Source organism: Odocoileus virginianus, chromosome 16, assembly GCF_023699985.2.
Source record: "Odocoileus virginianus isolate 20LAN1187 ecotype Illinois chromosome 16, Ovbor_1.2, whole genome shotgun sequence".
Lineage (NCBI taxonomy): Eukaryota > Metazoa > Chordata > Mammalia > Artiodactyla > Cervidae > Odocoileus > Odocoileus virginianus.
Genome location: NC_069689.1, coordinates 45,985,406 through 46,005,068, shown reverse-complemented (window position 1 = coordinate 46,005,068; position 19,663 = coordinate 45,985,406). Strand labels below are relative to the sequence as shown.

Here is a 19,663-nt window from a genome sequence, read left to right as displayed (position 1 = left end):
AAGGCAATGGTGTGACATCTGTAAAGTGCTAAAGGAAAGAACGTTACATTGTACACCTGAACCAACATAATGTTGTAAACCAACTGTATTTCAATTTTAAAAATAAGGTATGCAGCAATGTAAAAAAAGAAAGAAAAGAATTGCCAGCCCAGAAGTCCATATTTAGCACACATACTCTTCAGTAATGATGTCAAAATAAACCTTTCTCAGACAAACTTAGGGAAATCATTGCAGCAGGCCTTCTCTAAAATACTAGAAGGAATCCTTCAACCTGAACTATTCCCTGTGGGAACTTGGAACTTCCGAATAAAGAAAGAGTAACAGAAATGATAATAGACAATTTTTCTCTTAGATTCTTTAAAATACATGTTATTACCTGAAGCAAAAATGTAAACACTGTCTGATAGAGTTATCAATACATGTGGATGTAATATACATGCCAATTATAGCATCAAAGGGTTACTGACCCCTAGAGCAACTGCTATAAAAAAAAAAAAAAACACTACAAAGAGATATAGTTCAAAATTAGTGGATACATTTAAATAGATAACTAAAAGATATAGGAATATTTGAAAAGACAGGAAAAGTGTAATAGAGAAACACCCACCACAGGCACAAACTAAGCAAATAATAAAATAATACACCTAAAACCCTAAAACCAACCATATTAATGATTGTGTTGGTCTAAACACACAAGGATGAAACTGGGGTCTTCTGCATGGCAGGTGATTCTTTACCAGCTGAGGTACCAGGGAAGCCTGCTATACAAGGTTAGATTAGGATATAAAGAAAAGTGGTAGAGTAAGGGCATGCTGGGGGCAAATCTAGATAAACTGGAAAAAAAGAGAAGAGCAGTTATTTCAGGAATTTATGCAGAGATGGATTTGGGGCCTTTTTCATGTTCTTTAGGAAGAGATAAAAGTTGTAAATCTTGTAAAACCTTATTAAAGTTCCATGTTAACACGCTAAATTTAAGCAGAAAATCAACCTTTAGTTTAGGGTTATTTTAAAAAACAAAAGAAACACCGATATCGGGGAAGATTTTTAAATCTCAATATATGATTGGTCATTCCGTGGTCATTCCGTGATCGCTCACAACGTTGGTATTTTTTATAAGGGAAGAATTTATAAGGCTTAGAAAATGATGGCCAGATAGTGGCTGAGACGTTAGATAACAACAATAATAATAAAATGAGAATTGAGAAGGAATCAAGGATTAAAGACGAAAGCGAAACTAAGGAGAGGCGACAGGAGCTGCGGACAAGGAGAACTAGTCATCAAGGCAACTGGAAATTTTCTTGAATCACGACACGGAGGTCAGGAACTCCTTTAGGGTTGGGCAGACACTTGGGTGGCAGACGTTGTTTACAAACAACCTGGTTGATGACCTTATTCACAGCTGGAAGAACGACCATTCCAAGCACTCTCAGTTTAAAGAGGCTGAAAGAGGAGATAGGCAGCCGAACTCCTAGGGGCCTTTCAGGTTGAGAACCGCAGCTTTCAGTCTCCCTGTCTGCAGCTTTATCTTAGGCGGGCAATTCTGAAACGCGGGAGAGGCTGGGGCTCGGAAACCTAAATTCCGAGGCGGCCGGCTCCCAGATCTCACAAAGATATATTGTTGAGTTCGTTTTTCCAGGACACGTACAACCTCTTAAGTAATACAGATGCAACCAGAATCACAAGCCCTTTGCAGCCACCACCTCACGTCCCAGTGTGAATCCCGGTAAGCCCAGGCTACTAGAAACCCCGCCTCCACCTGTAACCATGGGAACGGCTGACACGCGAAAAGCCGGAGATTCCTGTTTCCGCCCCCTCCCTAACAAATATTGTTTCCCACTAGCTGTCCACATGGGCGCACCGCCTCTCTATTGGTCAGGGCCCCAGGACCGTGCCGTGTCCCAGCCAATAAGCGGCCTGTGCACGTGCACCCTTGCGTACCCTGATTGGTCACCACTCCTTGATCACGCACTGCCGGCCTGCGCCAGCCCGTGCGCGGGGGCGCCAATGAAATGACTCAGTAGCCCTTTACAACCAATCGGCACGTCGCGGGGCTCCCAGCCGGCCTATGGGCGCGCGCCGGGGGTGGGCTGTCCCGGCCCCTCGCCTTCGCCAGCTGGGTTTGTTAAAGCGACAGGCCCTACGGCGCGCCGTGGCTCCACTGGGCAGCGCAGGGCGGCCGCGGGGGCCCTCGGCGTGCGCCTGGCGCCCGTGACAGCGGCGCCGCTCGGCTCGTGACCCCGGCTCCGGGCCGCTGCCGACCGCCTCGGCGCGGCCGCGTCGCCCGGCAGGATGGGCGGCGAGGCGGGGTCCGCGACGGCGGCGGCGGGCTTCGAGGGCCGCGTGAAGAGCCTGGGTCTGGTGTTCGAAGACGAGCGCAAGGGCTGCTACTCGAGCGGCGAGACCGTGGCTGGACACGTGCTGCTGGAGGCGGCCGAGCCGGTGGCCCTGCGCGCGCTGCGCCTGGAGGCCCAGGGCCGTGCGACCGCCGCCTGGGGCCCGAGCGCCGGTGCCGCTGCCCCGGCGGCCTCCTCGGAGGTGGAGTACCTCAACGTGCGCCTCAGCCTGCGCGAGCCCCCGGCCGGTGAGCGCCGACCCCGGCCTGGGAGAGGGGCCGGGGGGGACGGGGAAGGAGTGCTCCGGGGGACACCCGCCGGTCAGGGTGCTGAAGGGGAGGTTTCTGGGGGTGGGGTCCGCTCGCGGGGTGGCCCAGCATCCCCTTGGGGTTGTGACGGGAGGGCAACAATGCCTGCGCACCCCCACCTCCCAACCCCGGGGAGACGGTGCTGCTCTCCACCTGGCGCCCCGCCCCTGCCTCGCTGGCCGCTGAGCTGCTTCGGGGTCCCAGGACAGCCTAGGCAGGCTGTGGGAGTGAGCCGTTGCCATGGGAACCAAGGATCTGGGGCTCTAGGTCTTGTTCCTTGTGGCCTAAGGAATGGAGGGCAGAACCAGAGTCTGTCCTGATGTGCCCGGTGTTTTACGGGCCTTCCCTTCACCTGCGTTCCCCCTGCCCCGCCATCAACCCCCACAACTCGCATCCTTCTTGCTTCATGATGAGTTAGCAAAAAGCTCAGATCTTAGGAGGAGGGAAGTCGTTCCCTGAGCATTAGGAGTTCAAAGGAAGTGCTTTTTGACTTGATCCGTCATCCTTGGATTCCCCCCTTTTGGGGAGCGGGTTTAAGAGTTCTACCTTTGTCTTTATCCTTCGCTTCTTTTTGTTCTCTTTGCATCTTCTTCCTTCCTTGCACCCCATTTAAACCTTGAGTGACAACGGGATCTGGCCACTGAGAGAGTTTGTGGAGGAATGATGACCCTGCTTGTGAAGTCGTTAATAGTGTAGGATTTTCCAGAAGTACCCATGTACTTCTGGAAATTCACAGCGTGGATTCCATCAATGTTCGGTGCAAAAATAGATTCCCTTAAAATACCAGGGACAGTGAGTCTTAGTCTTCTTTTAGTTGAGGAGCTCCTTTAAACTGTTTTACCTTTCTGCCTCATCAGCTTCGGCATTTATCTGTAAAATGAAACAGTGATGTAGACTCTCCGCCCTTGAAGAGTAAAATGCAGTGTATCAGTGTTTACCCTTTGCTATGTATTATACAAAAATCAACAGTAAATGCAGTTTTTCCTTGTCCTGCTATGGAACAGTAGACTGTTAACAGTTAAATCCTCAAGGTTTGTGAGAATCAACTAATTCCAAAAACTTCAGTGAGGAAAGCACATGTGAACCAAAGTCCTCTCTGGGATTAATAAATGCAGTATGTTAGGTGACAGTTCTTTCTTGCTTTATGCCCTTTCATCAGTATGGTTTCCAGAATCAATCCACACAGGCCTTCCCCAAAGGTAACAGACAACACAGATTTTCAAGATGGCTGACTGGAGTCAAGGGCAATGGAAGAGGGAAGTAATTGTTTTTTGTCCAGGACTTTAGACTCTCTGTGTCCATAACTACTGAGTTTTTGTCCAGGACTTTAAACTGCCTGGATCTCTGTGCCCATAACTACTGAGTAAATAGATGTAAGATTAATAGAAGTTAGATTTGCAGTGGGAAAAACACTTTGGTAAAATATGGACTATCAAATAGTGTTCTGATTCACAAGTCAGATTTTTTTGTCATTCTGATAAAATAGAATGGTTCATTCTAGACAACCTGAAAAATCTTAGCTTGTTTTAGAACATACCATTACAAACACTGGCGAAAAGTGAAATCATAAGTCTATTTTAGTTGACTTCATGGAGAAAAAAAAACAAAAAACTCCTACTATCTATATCCTGGGAGAAGTTAGCAACATTATATAGCTATAGATTCTTAGGTTTGTTTAATTTCCAAATCTAGCTGAATTTCAGTCACTTGAAGAGATTTTTAGAAATTAGGCTATGGGATGTGTTTTCAAAAAATCTACTGGATAATTTGTTGGCCTTGTTAATCTACCTATTTTCTGTCTTGGTGGTTGATTTTCTTCATATTTTTATCAGTAATAGTGGTAGAAAAACAAGACACATCAGAGAGCTGGTTTCAAGTGTTGGCAGCACACCAGGAGGATGACCTTGTGTATATTCCTCAACCTTTGAGCTCCAGGCTCTGCCTCTTGTATTGGTCTGGTAGCTCCCAGGACTCAACCAGTGCCCTGAATTATGAGCTTGGGCTGAGGAACCATGAGTGAATGAAGCATCTTGTGACATTGTAGGTCTCATTGCATAAGGCAAAGATAATAAACCTTGAGAGCAGAAATGGACACATGATTCAGTTTATAGACCTTCTTAATTAAAAATTAATAAAGAAGAAGAAAGCAAGCAAAGATTTTATTCCAACGCTGTGCTGTGCCCTTAGTCACTCAGTCGTGTCCAACTCTTTGTGACCCCATGGACACATGGAGTGTGTCCTGCCAGGCTCCTCTGTCCTTTGGAGATTCTCCAGGAAAGAATACTGGAATGGGTTGCCATGCCCTCCTCCAGGGGAATCTTCCCAACCCAGGGATTGAACCCAGGTGTCCTGCAATGTGGGCAGATTGTTTACTGTCTGAGGCACCAGGGAAGCCCCAGAATACTGGAGTGGGTAGCCTATCCCTTCTCCAGTGGAACTTCCCAACCCAGGTGTTGAACCAGGGTCTCCTGCATTACAGGCAGGAGACCAGCTGAGCTACCCAACTTTCTGAACACTTTTCTTTCCCTCTTTATGTTTTGAGGTAGTTCAAAGTCATTTTAAATATTCTGGGTCCTATTTGTTTTTTCTCTGAAGAGAGAACTTCATCTCTCTCTCATCCTCTTCCAATGTCCTGCACAACTCTGTTCTTCACACTTGCCCGCTATGCCCTTCCCTTCACCTAACCCTTGTCTCCATGCCAGCCCCTTACATCAACTGCCCAGATGGTTCTAAAGATGCTAGCCCCACCCCACCCCCAACCACCACCAATAGACTTGGCATCCTAGGGTCATTATTTGCATACAAGTGTCTTAGCCATCTTTCCTCCCAAGGTCTATTTGGAGGTTGAAGTTACTTAGCTTTGTATCAGCTTTGTACCTGACAATCACTGTAAATTTTGGACATAATGAAATCCACATCTTTAAACATTCTAAGTACTTTGTCATCTTCAGTTATCTGATGATTACAAATTGGAACTTTAGCCCAGCTCTCAGGAGTATCGGGATTCCTCAAGCCCAGTGCTTGATAGTTAGAGAGTGGAGCGGCTTTCCCGCCTTCCAGTGCTGGGGCTTGTGGGGTGGCCCCGGACACACCTGAGCCCTGGGCCTAACTCTGTCACTGTCATTTAGCATGTCATTTAACTTGTCCCTGTGGCTTATCCTCCAAGTTAACCACCTGTTGAGTATTTCTGTTTGAATGACCGTAAGTGGCAAATGCTGTTAGGATTTTTTTCCCCCTAATATATCACACATTGAAAATCGGAGATAGATTTAGGAGATTTAATGAGCCAATAATGCATTCCCTTTTTCTAAAAGTACAAGGTCGGAAGGGAGAAGGGCCTCTGGTGGCTCGGATGGTGAAGAATCTGCCTTCAGTGCAGGAGTCCCAGGCTTGATCCCTGGGTCAGGAAGATCCCCTGGAGAAGGGGATGGCTACCCATTCCAGTATTCCTGCTTGGAGAATCCCATGAACAGAAGAGCCTGGCAGGCCACAGTCCAGAGGGTGGCAAAGAGTCAGACATGACCAAGTGACTTAACACTTTTAACTTTGAAAAGTACAGGGTTGAAATATTAATTGATGAGGGGCTAAGACTTTTAAGTTCTAAGACCTATTAACTAAGTAAAAAATTATCCCATTTCACTAGTGATTTCTTGCCTTTAAAATTTCTTTTATGAATGGCTACAATAGAAATCTCCATTTTAGTATCAGCTGACCAGGCAGATCTCAGAGAAAGTGCTCAGTCAGCCCACCCTTGGGGGGATTTAGTTCTGTGCTTGGATCTGTGCACGCATAAGGAAGAGAACGTGTACAGGTCTCTCTGGGGGGCCACCCAGCCAACACTGACGTCCCTGGCATTGGCTTTGAAGCTGACCAGGAGTCTGTGCACTCAGCTGGTGCGCCCGTAGTGCCTCTGGCCTTGCTTGGCCCATCCACAGCCTGCCTCCCAGCTTTCTCACGGTCAGGGACAAGCTTCTGTTTGACTGCAATGGGGCCGGCTGACCCCACAGCAGGAGAAAGGAGTTGTGGCCATTCTTCGCCATCTGCACCTCTCTATCCCAAGTGAAGCAACATTCTCGATTGATCAGTAGTGATTCCTGCCTAGTAACTGGCCCTGTTGAATTAGCTATTAAGTATTATACCCAATATTCATAACACGCCAAGGAAATTTTTCACCTCCTTTTCCAGCTCTGCCCAAAAAGTACCTTGTCTGATTTTCGTGGTATACCTAAAATAAGTAGATTTATTTTTTTTCTAAATTAGTTTTCAGTCCTATTTAATATTTGTATCTCAGGTTAATAGTATACTATATACACATATATATGTGATTTGAAACTGATTGAATTTGGTAAAAGTTGATTCAAAATTAATCAGTAATTCTCTAAATCTCAGGTTAATGTACTTTCTGAAGTGTATGCAGTGGTACAGCCAGAAAAACCTCCCTTTTAAAAAAATTATGGTTTACACTGAAAATTATTGATCTAATATGAAACTTAAAATATATTGTCTTTTTTAGGGGAAGGCATCCTCTTACTGCAGCCTGGAAAACATGAATTTCCATTTAGTTTTCAGCTTCCATCTGAGTAAGTGAAACTGTGTAGCTTTGGGGGTTTTCTTTCCCTGGAATATGTCTGTACATTGTATGAGTACTGAGTACCTTCTAACACTCAGGTGTAAATATTTATCCTAACTAACCCCTGATAGAACCCACCCCTTTCACCTTTCTTTTTTTAAGCAAAACTGACACTTAATTTAAGGGGTTTCCCACGTGGATAAGTGGTAAAGAATCTTCCTGCCAAGCAGAAAACACAGGTTTGATCCCTGGGCGGGGAAGATCCTCTAGGGAAGGAAATGGCAACCCACTCCAGAAAATCCCATGGATAGAGGAGCCTGGCAGGTTACAGTCCATGGGGTCACAAAGAGTCACAGCTGAGTGACTAAAAACCACCACTACAACACTCTTAAGAGCTTTCCCCTAAACTGAAAAAGAAACTTTAAAAATCACATCTTTGGTTTCTTTCAGACCTCTGGTAACCTCCTTCACTGGGAAATATGGAAGCATTCAGTACTGTGTGAGGGCGGTTTTGGAGCGACCCCAGGCACCTGATCAGAGCGTTAAGCGGGAACTCCAGGTCGTCAGCCACATCGATGTCAACACACCAGCATTACTAGTACGTTCTTCCCCCTTCCCGTCCCCTGTCCCTCTTCCTCTTTGCTTTCAGCCATTGTCCCTGCATTTAGCAAGTCTAGTGGCCGCCTGTCTTGTCACTTTTTGATGTAATCTTATAACCCTTATGCATTCACTACAAATACGTGATTCTAAGTCGGGCAAATTACAAATTGTGTGCGGTAATACTCTTGATTGTGTCGCTGTTATTCAGGGCTTCTTTTGCCAAAAAGTTACATGGGCTCGAAATGCATTAATAAGGCTTAATAATAATAATGCGCACACACAGAGTAGTTACTTTTCCCAGAGCAGCCACAGTCACAGGGCTGTGGTATTCTAAACTCTTCCCTAATAGCAGGGTGAGGAACAGTAATTACGGAAGAGTACTAATCACGCTCAGCCTGTTATTGACGCTCAGGCCATTATGCTGTGTCTCCGTGCATTTTGCATGTCATTTTCTAACGCTAAGTGAGGATGTGCAGCTGCTCTGGACTTCCTTTCACTTCTCATTTCCTTATGACAGATTTGGCTGCATTAAAGCATTGAACTTCTAATAATCACCAGAAATACTGTAGGCTGATAAGAAAGATCAGGCTGTAAGTAACAACAGAATAGGCAAGATGGGAGCTAATGAGGTAGATTCTTTTATCTAGACCCATATTATCAAAATAATATAAAATTATACCTTGTACTTTCATGATAGCTAGTAAGGACCTAATGGTTCTTCATTTAAATATGAATGAATGATTTTTTTTTTACTTAATAATTTAAACTTTCCATCATGATGCTGATGTTGCAGAGATGTATTTTTAGTACGGGAGGTTTCCTCTTTCTAGCCATTGTTTTTAAAGATCAGGGGGAAAAAAAAACAGGAGTGAGAAGTTGCTTAACTGTATTTTCACACAAAAATAAAATAGAATTTACTCTGTTATGAAATTATGAAAATGTAACAGATAAGCCCTAGCTGCATGATCCCTTTCAGCCAAAATCATGCAATAGCCTGACCCAGCTGTGACTTATCACCTGTTCAACACCTATTTTGAAAATTGATGATGCTAATAACTGCCTTCTGTTTTTAAAAACTACTTAGAATTGGGTGGTTAACTAATTCTAATTTATTTATGGAGGCTTTGTGGAAAATAATTTAAAGTGTTTTTTTTTTTTTGGAAAAAGAGATGCTAATTATCCTTTACTATCCTTCAACAATTAAAAAGCTATATATTGCAGGTTTGGGTTTTACAGTGAATTTTGGCTTGTGCCTCTTATAAACTTGAGTGTTTTAAACCTTGTGTTGTTTCTTTTGCTGATATAGAATAGAAAGTGGGTGGTGAGTTTAATAATCCTTTAGATCCATTACATTGGTCTGTTGTACTGTCATATAACACAAAAGCCCCAAATCATTCGAAGAACACTTGAAATTTCTGCCTAATAATGCATTTGAAGGACAAAAGCCTGTTTGCTTATTCAACATTTTAAACGCCAAGACAAATAGAACATTCTGATTATTGATTTGTATGCCGTTTCTTCTTCTCCTGATCTACACCTAAAGTCTTTTTTTTAGAAAAGGTAGTTCTATCATGTTAATAGGTACTGCTACAGTTAGGTTCTGATTGCTTTTTTAAAGGATGATGTATCATTTCCCAGAAACACAATGAAAATATAGAATAAAATAGGTCCTAGTTTAAATCTGAAAGATCACTTAGTTTTCCTGAAAATGGAGTGATTTTTAATGCTTTCTTTCAGTATGTTGCATAAAATGTCACAGGAAGATAAAAAAGGTTGATTTGTTTTTTGGAAGACTTTTTTTTTACACAACTATTTTATTTTAAAAAATGGCATAAGTTGTATGAATTTTCTAGATCAATTTAAGTAATTTTATTATTTGAACTTTTAAAGACCCCTGTATTGAAAACTCAAGAGAAAATGGTTGGCTGTTGGTTTTTCACTTCTGGTCCAGTCTCGCTGAGTGCCAAAATTGAAAGAAAGGGATACTGCAATGGTAAGCAAACTGTCTAAAATTCAAAATGCAAGATTCATTAATTGCTAGTGGGAAGTAATTTTTAATAGTATGTTTTGTGATTAATGAAATATGTACTATTTTAAAACATGAGTAATACAATTTTCCGGTCCTAGTATAAATCATTGATATTTAAATATTTGTAAATAGATGAGTAGATCCCAACAGTCCTAATATTTCTGACTTCAGTCCTGGTACGTTCATAACTAAGAGTAACACCAGCATGGGAAGATGCCAGCATTTATTTTAATGTTTCAGAAGAATATTCCAAGCAGTGTTGCTTGGAAGAGAGCTGCTGCTGTATGAAATACTGGTAGGCATTCTGACTCCAGGCTGGGAATTGTCCACGCAGGGCCGAAACGTAGAACGTTGACACTGCTAACAGTCAGACTGATCCCAGAACAACCCTCTGTGCAAGGCCCATTCCCATCCAGTGGATTTGGCCCTGCCCCTGGGTTCTGGCTTGTTGGAGATGGGGGTGGTATGGGATAGTATGACAGTGGATGTGTAATGTGGGTGTGAAACTTGTTTACGCCATCCATTGCTTAACATCAGTTCCTAAAATGCAAACCTTGTTCTTTTTGTGGGCAGATTTTGTTAAGCATTGATGATCTTGGTACTTAAGATAGTACTAAATCATTTATTTGTATATTTTCTCTCAATTTTTATAGATCATGGTCATTTATAGGTCTTTAGAACTGGTAGCCTAATACTGCTACATTAGAAAAGTGAATCATGCAATAATTAGAAAATGTTATCTGCACAACGCAGTGAATTTTCTTTTCTCTGACTCAGATTTTTCCATGAGGCTTCTCAATTTCTTAAAGTCACGTTGCTACATTTCAGCTTCCGTCAGGGAGCTCTGTTCCACTGCGGTGAGAACTTCCTGAAGAGTCTCTGAAGGTGTTTATGTTTTCTTTTTAGGAGAAGCTATTCCGATCTATGCAGAAATAGAGAATTGCTCCTCGCGCCTGATTGTTCCCAAAGCTGCCATTTTCCAGACTCAGACATACCTGGCCAGCGGGAAGACAAAGACGGTGCGGCTCATGGTGGCCAACGTGCGCGGGAACCACATCGCCTCCGGGAGCGCCGACACCTGGAACGGGAAGACCCTCAAGATCCCGCCCGTGACCCCGTCCATCCTGGACTGCTGCATCATCCGAGTGGACTACTCCTTAGCCGTGAGTCGGCGCTCGGGGAGGTGTAAGGCACGTGGCGGGGAGCCGCGCCAGGCGCTGTGCCCCGAGAGGCGTCGCAGCAAACAGTGACGCGGGGTCGCCTCTGGTTTCCATCAAAAACTAGCCCCCGAGGGGAGCTGCCGTCAGGGCCGCTCGTTGCGGTGAAGATGAGTCCTCAGCTTCCTGTGGTTTTGTGTGACAGTGATGGTGTCCAGGTCACGGTTCTCCAGCGCAGAGTGCGCTCTGTATTTGGTGGGCTTTTCATTCACCGTGCGCACTTTATTCTGTCAGGACAGTTTGCGGTTTGTCGGCAATAGTAGCAGACAAAAGGAGCTTTTTTATGAAAAAATAATCGGGCTACTCACTCTGAGCCTTCACTTACATCTGTGCCTCTCTCTCTCTTGTTGTTTTGGTTTTTGGCATATTAGGTGTATATTCACATTCCTGGTGCTAAAAAGTTGATGCTCGAGCTGCCCTTAGTGATTGGCACAGTTCCATACAATGGTTTTGGCAGCAGAAACTCCAGCGTTGCCAGCCAGTTCATTATGGATATGAGCTGGTTGACACTGACTCTGCCGGAACAGCCCGAAGGTAAGGTGTTTTGAGGTTCTTTCATGATGAAGTCACACAGAGTACATTTGAGTTTCTTTCATAATGAAGTCATACATACAGAGTACGTAAGAGCAGCACGGATGAGATAGAAGGTGCTCAGATGATAATCACCACTGCCACTATGACTGTCCTCACTCTTTTTATTACTAAAACTCAGCAACCATTATTCTAGGCAGGGACTTAAAGAGTTTAGCCTACCCAAGACACAGAATTCCCAATGGCACGTGCAGAAATACCATCCACATCTCCCGACTCCTGTTTATAATAGTTAAATAATGAAAAATAATCAGAGTATGGTTTGTTATGTAGGTATTTTTTGTAGTCACATTTCATGATTTGTTTTTTTTTTTCTTCACCTAGACTGTAATGTACACAACTCAAAAGAGTAGAATAGTATCGGTGTTAGTAGTACTTAATAAAAGAAGAATCTACTGAATATTTTTTGTTGTAATGGGCATGAAAGCTTCCCGATTAGAGGGAAGAATACCATTTGTTTATTCTCAAATTAAGCTAAATATCTTATTTTTATCAGAGTTCAGAAGACATTAATGTAATTAATTTCTGCCTGGGAATTTCTTAGATCCAACTGTTTTTTTGTTTGTTTGGTTTGTTTTTTTTCAGCACCACCAAATTATGCAGACGTGGTGTCAGAGGAAGAATTCTCTAGACACGTTCCTCCTTACCCTCAGCCCCCTAATTGTGAGGGAGAGTCATGCTGTCCTGTGTTTGCCTGCATCCAGGAATTCCGATTTCAGCCTCCGCCACTTTATTCAGAGGTAAACACATTAAAAGAAAACTAGGTTTGTGTTTTTCTGTTTGTAAATAATCTTTTGTCCGTTGTTGAGTCCCAGTTATTAAAAGACACATATGACAATTTTGTATGATGATGATGATAGATTATCACTGGTCCATTTACCATATTTTGCAGTATTTTCTTGGTACTCTCTAGCATGCATGTAAAGTACCATGAATTGCCTTTAAGGACCCGGAATATAGAGAACTTAATAGTATTCTTAGAATTTGGAAGTCTTTGGGACTTCTTAATAGTAGCTTTAAGCAGCTTGGCTTAACTATCATCATGTAATTAGAAATAGATTCTCTAGCTGTGTTAAAGAACATCACAGTAGTAACCTTGGTCTGCTCATTCTTGCAGGTTGATCCACATCCTAGTGACGTAGAAGAGACCCAGCCTGTTTCCTTCATTCTTTGAACGTGTTTCAGGAATCACTGTGTTCATCATCAAGTTAGAATGCCGGTTCTTTCCCCCTGCCTTTTTGGGGAATAGGGAGGGAAGATTAGCTTAAGAACATAACGTCAAGACCGAAGGTGGAAGAAATTTTTAAAATGTGACAAGAACTTTCCAGTGGGCCGATAGGATTGTTGCGCAAGTTTGTGATGTGGTTTTGTGTCCCCTTTGAACAATGGGATGAAGATATGATGTGAAAAGTCTCAGAATGTACTGAAAGTCCAGATGGTGATAGAGTAAGTTGAAGGGGTGCCTATGTCAACCCAGGAGAAAGAAACGTGCCTGTGAAGAGTGGAAACACTGTGAGCATGTCTTTAGAAGGTTTTCTCGAAGTGAAGCATCTGTATCTTAAGCTTTGAGGCAATGTGGACGTATTGGGAGGAGACTTGACTTTAGAGAATGTAGCCGCACAAGAATGTGCATGAGCAGGAAAGGGGCCCACTCTAAATACGAAGCGAGACCCTCCTGTGTCAGGGTCGTCCTGGTTTCTTACCATAGTCGATAGGACTGCAGGTCCTTAAAAGAATCCTTTTCTGAGGTGAGGATCTTTGGAGGTACTAATGAAGTACAGTTTTCACTCTTTTAGGATAGTCTAAGAAGTAGTTTATAAATTGGCTCTACAGTATTATGAAACCAAGAATGAGTTCCTTGAAAGGCTTGTCAGTTGAAAGGGGAAAGGTGCATTTCAACTTGAGAACACATTTTGTTGAAGTTGCCACTTCTTAACCCCCTTTAAGTACTTTAGCAGGGTATGTGTTTGATTTTCCTCATGTCTTAATTACCTAGGAGCATATTTTAAAAAGGGTTAAAAAAACAAAAAAGCTTGTATCCTTAGGATGCATTGATAACTGCACAGTGGGGGGAAAAAGGCCTTTTCTTACCTACCTCTAACGGTGTTATCAGAATCCGATTCGGTTTAAAGCTCCAGGCCTGAGAAGTCTTCTCTGGAGTTTCTGCTTATTTGTCTATAGCAAGCAGTCTCCTATCCCCAAACCTGAAACTGGACTAAACTTGTAAGGTTAGCATTAGATGAAGGTTAGTATGTATATACCAAAGGGTATTTCAAGTTAATGTAAAATCAAGAAGGCAGAAATACCATTTTTTTTTTTAAGTCATAAAGTTAATTCCTCTCAAGAGACATAAGTGTACTGATACGATGGCAGTCACTGTGTTGTCCATTGTTATTCCACTTCTTTAGTAATTCTGTTTAAACTGTGATTTTTTTTTTTTAATCATTTTGGTGCAATATTTTATTATCCTTTAACCTCAGGATATTCAGACCAACAAGATTGTGTTGCTGCTAAAAGTCTGAGCAGTGTTTTTATGTCCCTCTCTCACCTCCTAGTCAATCAAACGTTCACTTGTTTCTACTTTAATCTGTTGGTTTCGTGAGCTGAAGAGTATTTCTGCATGCTGAGTGGAAGGGAGGTAGGGATCCCCATGATAGACCTTTTGGACCAGCCCAGTGCTTTGGTTTTCTCTATGTCCTAAGGGTTTATCTAGAAACCCTGGTGCTTCCCATGCCAAATACTATACTTCACTCAACTGAACGATTAGCTTTTCTTTCGAGCAGTATACTCAGTTAGAAAAGTCCTAAGGTTAAATTTTGTATGTAAAAATTAGATGGACATTTGATCAGGGATTTTTATATAAACATTAGGCAAATGTACACTTTTAATCCTTCTGGGCATACCTCTCTTCTCTGTAATCACGTAAGCATCTTAAGCCGTTCTTCCATTGTAAGCCCCTGTTGAAAATCACAGTGCAAGCTGTTCTCCCAATAATTGCAATACTGAAATTGTCATGAATTATTACTCCTTCCTTTGGTTTTTTGATAATCTTTTATTTTGCTTTGTTTTCGTGTGTAAGTAATTTACACACAACGTTGTCTGATGCGTTGTCTCATCAGTTTTATTTGTACTTTAAAAAAAGATCATCAGCTATTTCTTGACCTCTAAATTACAGTTTACATGTTTTATCAAGACGTTGTCCATCTCCATGATACCAAAACACAGTGAAAGAAACAACAAAATTGTACAGAGAAAGAGAAAGTTTAATTATCTGACTGAAGGTAGAAAGGCAGCTGCTTACTAGGGTCTTCACTTGGATTGTCTTGCCACCTTTTTTAAAGAAATCATAAAGTGCACCCATCAAATTAAAACAGAGCTGATTTTCTAGCACGAGAATAGCTAAAAGGTATGATTTGCCTTATTGAATTGATATTGGTATATCTGACCTTAAGCAGTAGGTTGAAACTGCATACCTTTTTATAATCAAGAAGTTATTTGATGAATGTAGAAGATTCTACATTGGAATAGAAAATACTTGGGAATGACGATAAAAATTTAGCTGCTATTTGCTTGTTTATTCTTCTCTTGTTTCGTTTGCAAAGAAACCGTGGCCTTAGAATTTTCTTTTTGATGCAAAATTTTTGAAATTGCGAATGTGCATCTTTTGGCTACAAAATTCTTCCATGGGCAGAACTTTCATGTTTTGTTTTGCACAATAAGAAACTCAATAGGCAGGGGTTATGTTTTTGATAAGTTAACTATCAAAGCCTTTTATTTTTATTATAAAAATGTAACAATTTAACCCACAAGAAAAAAAAAATGTATTTTGTACTCTTGTCTGAACCCCATGGGTTCCTTTTGTTAATAAAATGATTCCACTGATGCTGTGAGTTACTAGTCTTGTTTTGTTTTTGTAAGACTATGACTCAAGTTGTTACAGACTTAAGGGAAATCAACACCATGATACAGAGTGTTACTGCTAAGATCCTTCTGTAGATGTGTGCTGTCTTCAGGCCAGACACAACCCTGGTGCATTCTGAGCCTGTTTCTCTGGTGGCCTCAGTTTCCCCAAAGGGTAATCAGTTTTTAGCATTCCAGGAAAAAGAGTTGATGTGAAAGATTAAGCTTAAGCTATATTGGCCATTGAGAGAGCATTATCTCCATTTTTTCCCAAATGATAATGACTGCTGCTTTAAAGTTGCCCGAGTTGTCATGTTTGTTTGGCCAGAATCTTTCCAGGATTAATTTAGTAGGTCTGGTGGCAGACCTGCTAGGTAGGTCTCAGTAGCCTCCTCTCTCCACATATGTACGCAAAGGGACAGAAGTCATGCGTCTGTACAGAGAATATGTAACAATGTGTCACCTCAGAAAACTGCCTTGACCCTCTGTCCTGGAAAATTATAAAGCTTAGGTAAGTGGCAAACATAAACCCAGATGATTGACTCTGCAAGTGTTTATAGTGTGTGAGATGGTGTTAAATGGGTCCCTTCTGCATCCACATCTGCAGTCAGCCATAAATTGAGGTTTGTCTCATGCACTAAATATCGAGGAAAATTTTATAAGATCACCATTAAAGTTGCTGTCATTTATTTTGTAAAGTTGTGGGTTATAAAATTTAGGACGAGGCAGGGCATTGCAGTCTAGGACATAACGTACAGATTAAAAATGGGAATACCAAAACCCAAAGGTGTAACCTGAAAATTTGGCCTACATTCTCTGTAAGATTCCTGCTCACTCTTAAAACTTCCTGATTCTACAACTTTGATAGATGTTATGGAAACAGCAATTGCTTTAAATTACACAGTTTAAAACTTACAGACCTGGGTACTACCAAGCATATACTAAATGAGGAGTCTCAGCATTTATATCTAAAGACCTGTGTCCTGAAAGGATACCAGTCTTTGACTAAATCGCTTCTTAAGTACTTTTAATTGGTAGCTGGAATCCTTTCTTCAGCAGAGGCATTTGAGGCTAACTTTATAATTTGAAATAATTATAGGCTCACAAAAAGTTGCATTACCACTACAGAGAGAGCCTGTGTGCCCATCACCCAGACGCCCCCACCGGTAACTATAACCTTATCAGGAAATTGACATTGACGGTAACTGAGGGTGAGAGTTCAGGCCGCCTTTGGATTTCACCAGTTTTTGATGCACTCATTGTTCTCGGGCACGTATCAGTCAGTTCAGTTGCTCAGTCGTGTCCGGCTCTTTGCAACCCCGTGAACTGAAGCACACCAGGCCTCCCTGTCCATCACCAGCACCCAGAGTTTACCCAAACCCATGTCCATTGAGTTGATGCCATCGAACCATCTCATCCTCTGTCGTCCCCTTCTCCTGCCTTCAGTCTTTCCCAGCATCAGGGTCTTTTCAAATGAGTCAGCTCTTCGCATCAGGTGGCCAAAATCTTGGAGTTTCAGCTTCAACATCAGTCCTTCCAGTGAACACCCAGGACTGATCTCCTTTAGGATGGACTGGTTGGATCTCCTTGCAGTCCAAGGGACTCTCAAGAGTCTTCTCCAACACCACAGTTCAAAAGCATCAATTCTTTGGCACTCAGCTTTCTTCACAGTCCAACTCTCACATCCATACATGACCACTGGAAAAACCATAGCCTTGACTAGATGAACCTTTATTGACAAAGTAATGTCTCTGCTTTTTAATATGTTGTCTAGGTTGATCATAACTTTCCTTCCAAGAAGTAAGCGTCTTTTAATTTCATGGCTGCAATTGCCATCTGCAGTGATGTATGCATATTTTATTTTTGGTTTTGTATATAATTCTATGTTGAGGTTTATATTACCACTACAAATCAAGATAAAGAACTTCATCACCACAAGGAAACTCCCTTGGGCTGCCCTAAGGCACTGACACCCTCTGCTTCCCTAATCCCTGACTGTTCTCCATCTGTGTAATCTTATCATTTTGAGAATGCTTAGCTTAGATATGTACCTTTTGCAACTGCCTTTTCCACTCAGCATAACACCCTGAAGATCCATACAAGTTGTACATACTCACATGGAGAGTTTTTTCCTTTGTGTTTCAGCTACCTACAAAATTTCAAAAGAAACAAATTGGCTATTGCTTAAAATGTCATCTTGCTTGCAATTTTCAAAGAAAATATGTAACGCATATGTGCACAGGCTACCTTTGTAAATATTTTGGTTTAACATTTGAGAACTACCTTTTATGCAGAAAATACATAAGTACTGCTTTCCACAAACTTAGGGACTCAGCTTGCCAAAATCCATGAAGTCTGTGAACATAAATACAAAAACACAAGGGCATCAACTGCCCTTGATAAATTCATTTAACAATATTTCCGTGGTACCACTCTTGGGGCTTCCTAGGAGGCACTAATGATAAAAAAAAAAAAGCTGCCTGTCAATGCAGGAGGCTCAAGAGATGTGGGTTCAATCCCTGGGTTGGGCAGATGCCTGAAGAGGAAATGGTGACCCACTCCAGGATTCTTGTCCAGAAAATGCTGTGGACAGAGGATCTCGGCAGGTTACACAGCCCATGGGTCCGCGAAGAGTCAGGCATGACTGAGCTCACAAAACCTCTCTTGGGGCTTTCCTGATGGCTTAGTGGTAAAGAATCCACCTGCCGATGCAGGAGCCACAGGTTCGATCCATGGGTCGGGAAGATCCCCTGGAGAAGCAAACGGCAATCCACTCTAGTATTCATGCCTGGGAAATCCCATGGACAGAGGAGCCTGGTGGGCTACAGGGTCAGACACAACTTAGCAACTGAACAACAAATATCTCTCTACAAGTCTTGTACTATCTAGGGAAAGACTTCTTTAAAAATTTACTTCCTGATACTATAGCCATTTCCCCACTGGGACCCCAGCCCCATATCTGTTTGATGACTAAAGGATATAAACTGTTCTAAAAATGCTAACTTTCCATATAGACACTCCTTATCATAACATAAAAATGTCCATTTTTTAAATTTGGTCTTTTAGATACCAGAATCCATCTGAGTCCACATGATAAGCATGTGGTATATGACAGCTTATTTGTAGTATCTTTCACTGCAAATATTCAGTCCTGACTGGTTTATTGAGTTGATGCACATAAAGTATAAAGGTTTATGGTCTACAGTTGCGGTGCTTAGTTTTCAGTCATGTATGACTCCTTGCAACCCCATGACTGTAGCCCGCCTGGCTCCTCTGTCCACGGGATTCTCCAGGCAAGAATATTGGAGTGGGTTGCCATGCCCTCCTCCAGGGCATCTTCCAACCCAGAGATCAAACCCAGGTCTCCTGCACTGCAGGAGGACTCTTTACCTTCTGAGCCACCAGGGAAGCCCACGTATATAAATTGGTTTATGGTCTACAGTTAGCTTACTTCAAAATATGTTGTGTGTCCATGTGTGTTCATGTGCGTGCGTGCGTGCACACACACACACACGCACACACACACTTTCTTACCTGGAAACTTCCCTCTGCAGGCAAGATAGCTATCAAGAATTATATTGCTTATGTATCTGGGGACACAAGAAAGGACACATTACCATCACCAAGTATCCCTCTCCTAGAAGACAAAGGATTAGCCTTATTTTTGGTCCTGATACACTGGTGGGCAGTAAACAGATAAGAGTGAAGGAAGCTTTCAACTAAGCAATTCCATATTTCATACACACCCTATGTCACTACAGTTTGGAAAGTTAAAAGCAAAACCCTGATACTGAACCATAATAGTCTCTGGCATAACTCAGAAGGATCCAGGAGCCCATGTGAGAACACGTAAGAAACTACACATTGAATATTCACTATCTGAGAGCCTTATGCAGATTCGTTTAAACAGTTTCAAGAGACCTGAGATTATGGAAAAACAGCTTAGGAACTAAGTATTTTTACAACTGTTTCTCTTTCCTAAATTAAAACATAAGTATGTGTATATATAGCCGGAATACAATACCAAGCAAAAATCTAGTTTATCTTCTTTAGAAAAGGATGAGCTCCAAGATTCCCTGTAAATCCCTTAAGAGAGCCTACTTCTAAAATTGTGG

General features: G+C 42.2%; 1 protein-coding gene across 1 annotated transcript; it reads left to right on the top strand.

The window, feature by feature from the left end:
* Window positions 1-2,135: 2,135 nt before the first annotated feature.
* ARRDC4 (arrestin domain containing 4) lies at window positions 2,136-15,538 on the top strand. Its single transcript, XM_020885403.2, has 8 exons — window positions 2,136-2,581; window positions 7,155-7,221; window positions 7,662-7,809; window positions 9,702-9,804; window positions 10,747-11,003; window positions 11,429-11,591; window positions 12,234-12,388; window positions 12,766-15,538. The coding sequence occupies exons 1-8, from the start codon at window positions 2,290-2,292 to the stop codon at window positions 12,820-12,822; spliced, it is 1,242 nt and encodes a 413-aa protein (XP_020741062.1). The 5' UTR covers window positions 2,136-2,289; the 3' UTR covers window positions 12,823-15,538.
* Window positions 15,539-19,663: the final 4,125 nt, after the last annotated feature.

Bases quoted from the DNA above. Each gene is read 5' to 3' on its own strand.
- ARRDC4 (XM_020885403.2), top strand. From the start codon at position 2,290: ATGGGCGGCGAGGCGGGGTCCGCGACGGCGGCGGCGGGCTTCGAGGGC. The intron at 7,810-9,701 runs GTACGTTCTTCC...GAACTTTTAAAG, and splicing joins TCAACACACCAGCATTACTA to ACCCCTGTATTGAAAACTCA. The intron at 11,592-12,233 runs GTAAGGTGTTTT...GTTTTTTTTCAG, and splicing joins TCTGCCGGAACAGCCCGAAG to CACCACCAAATTATGCAGAC.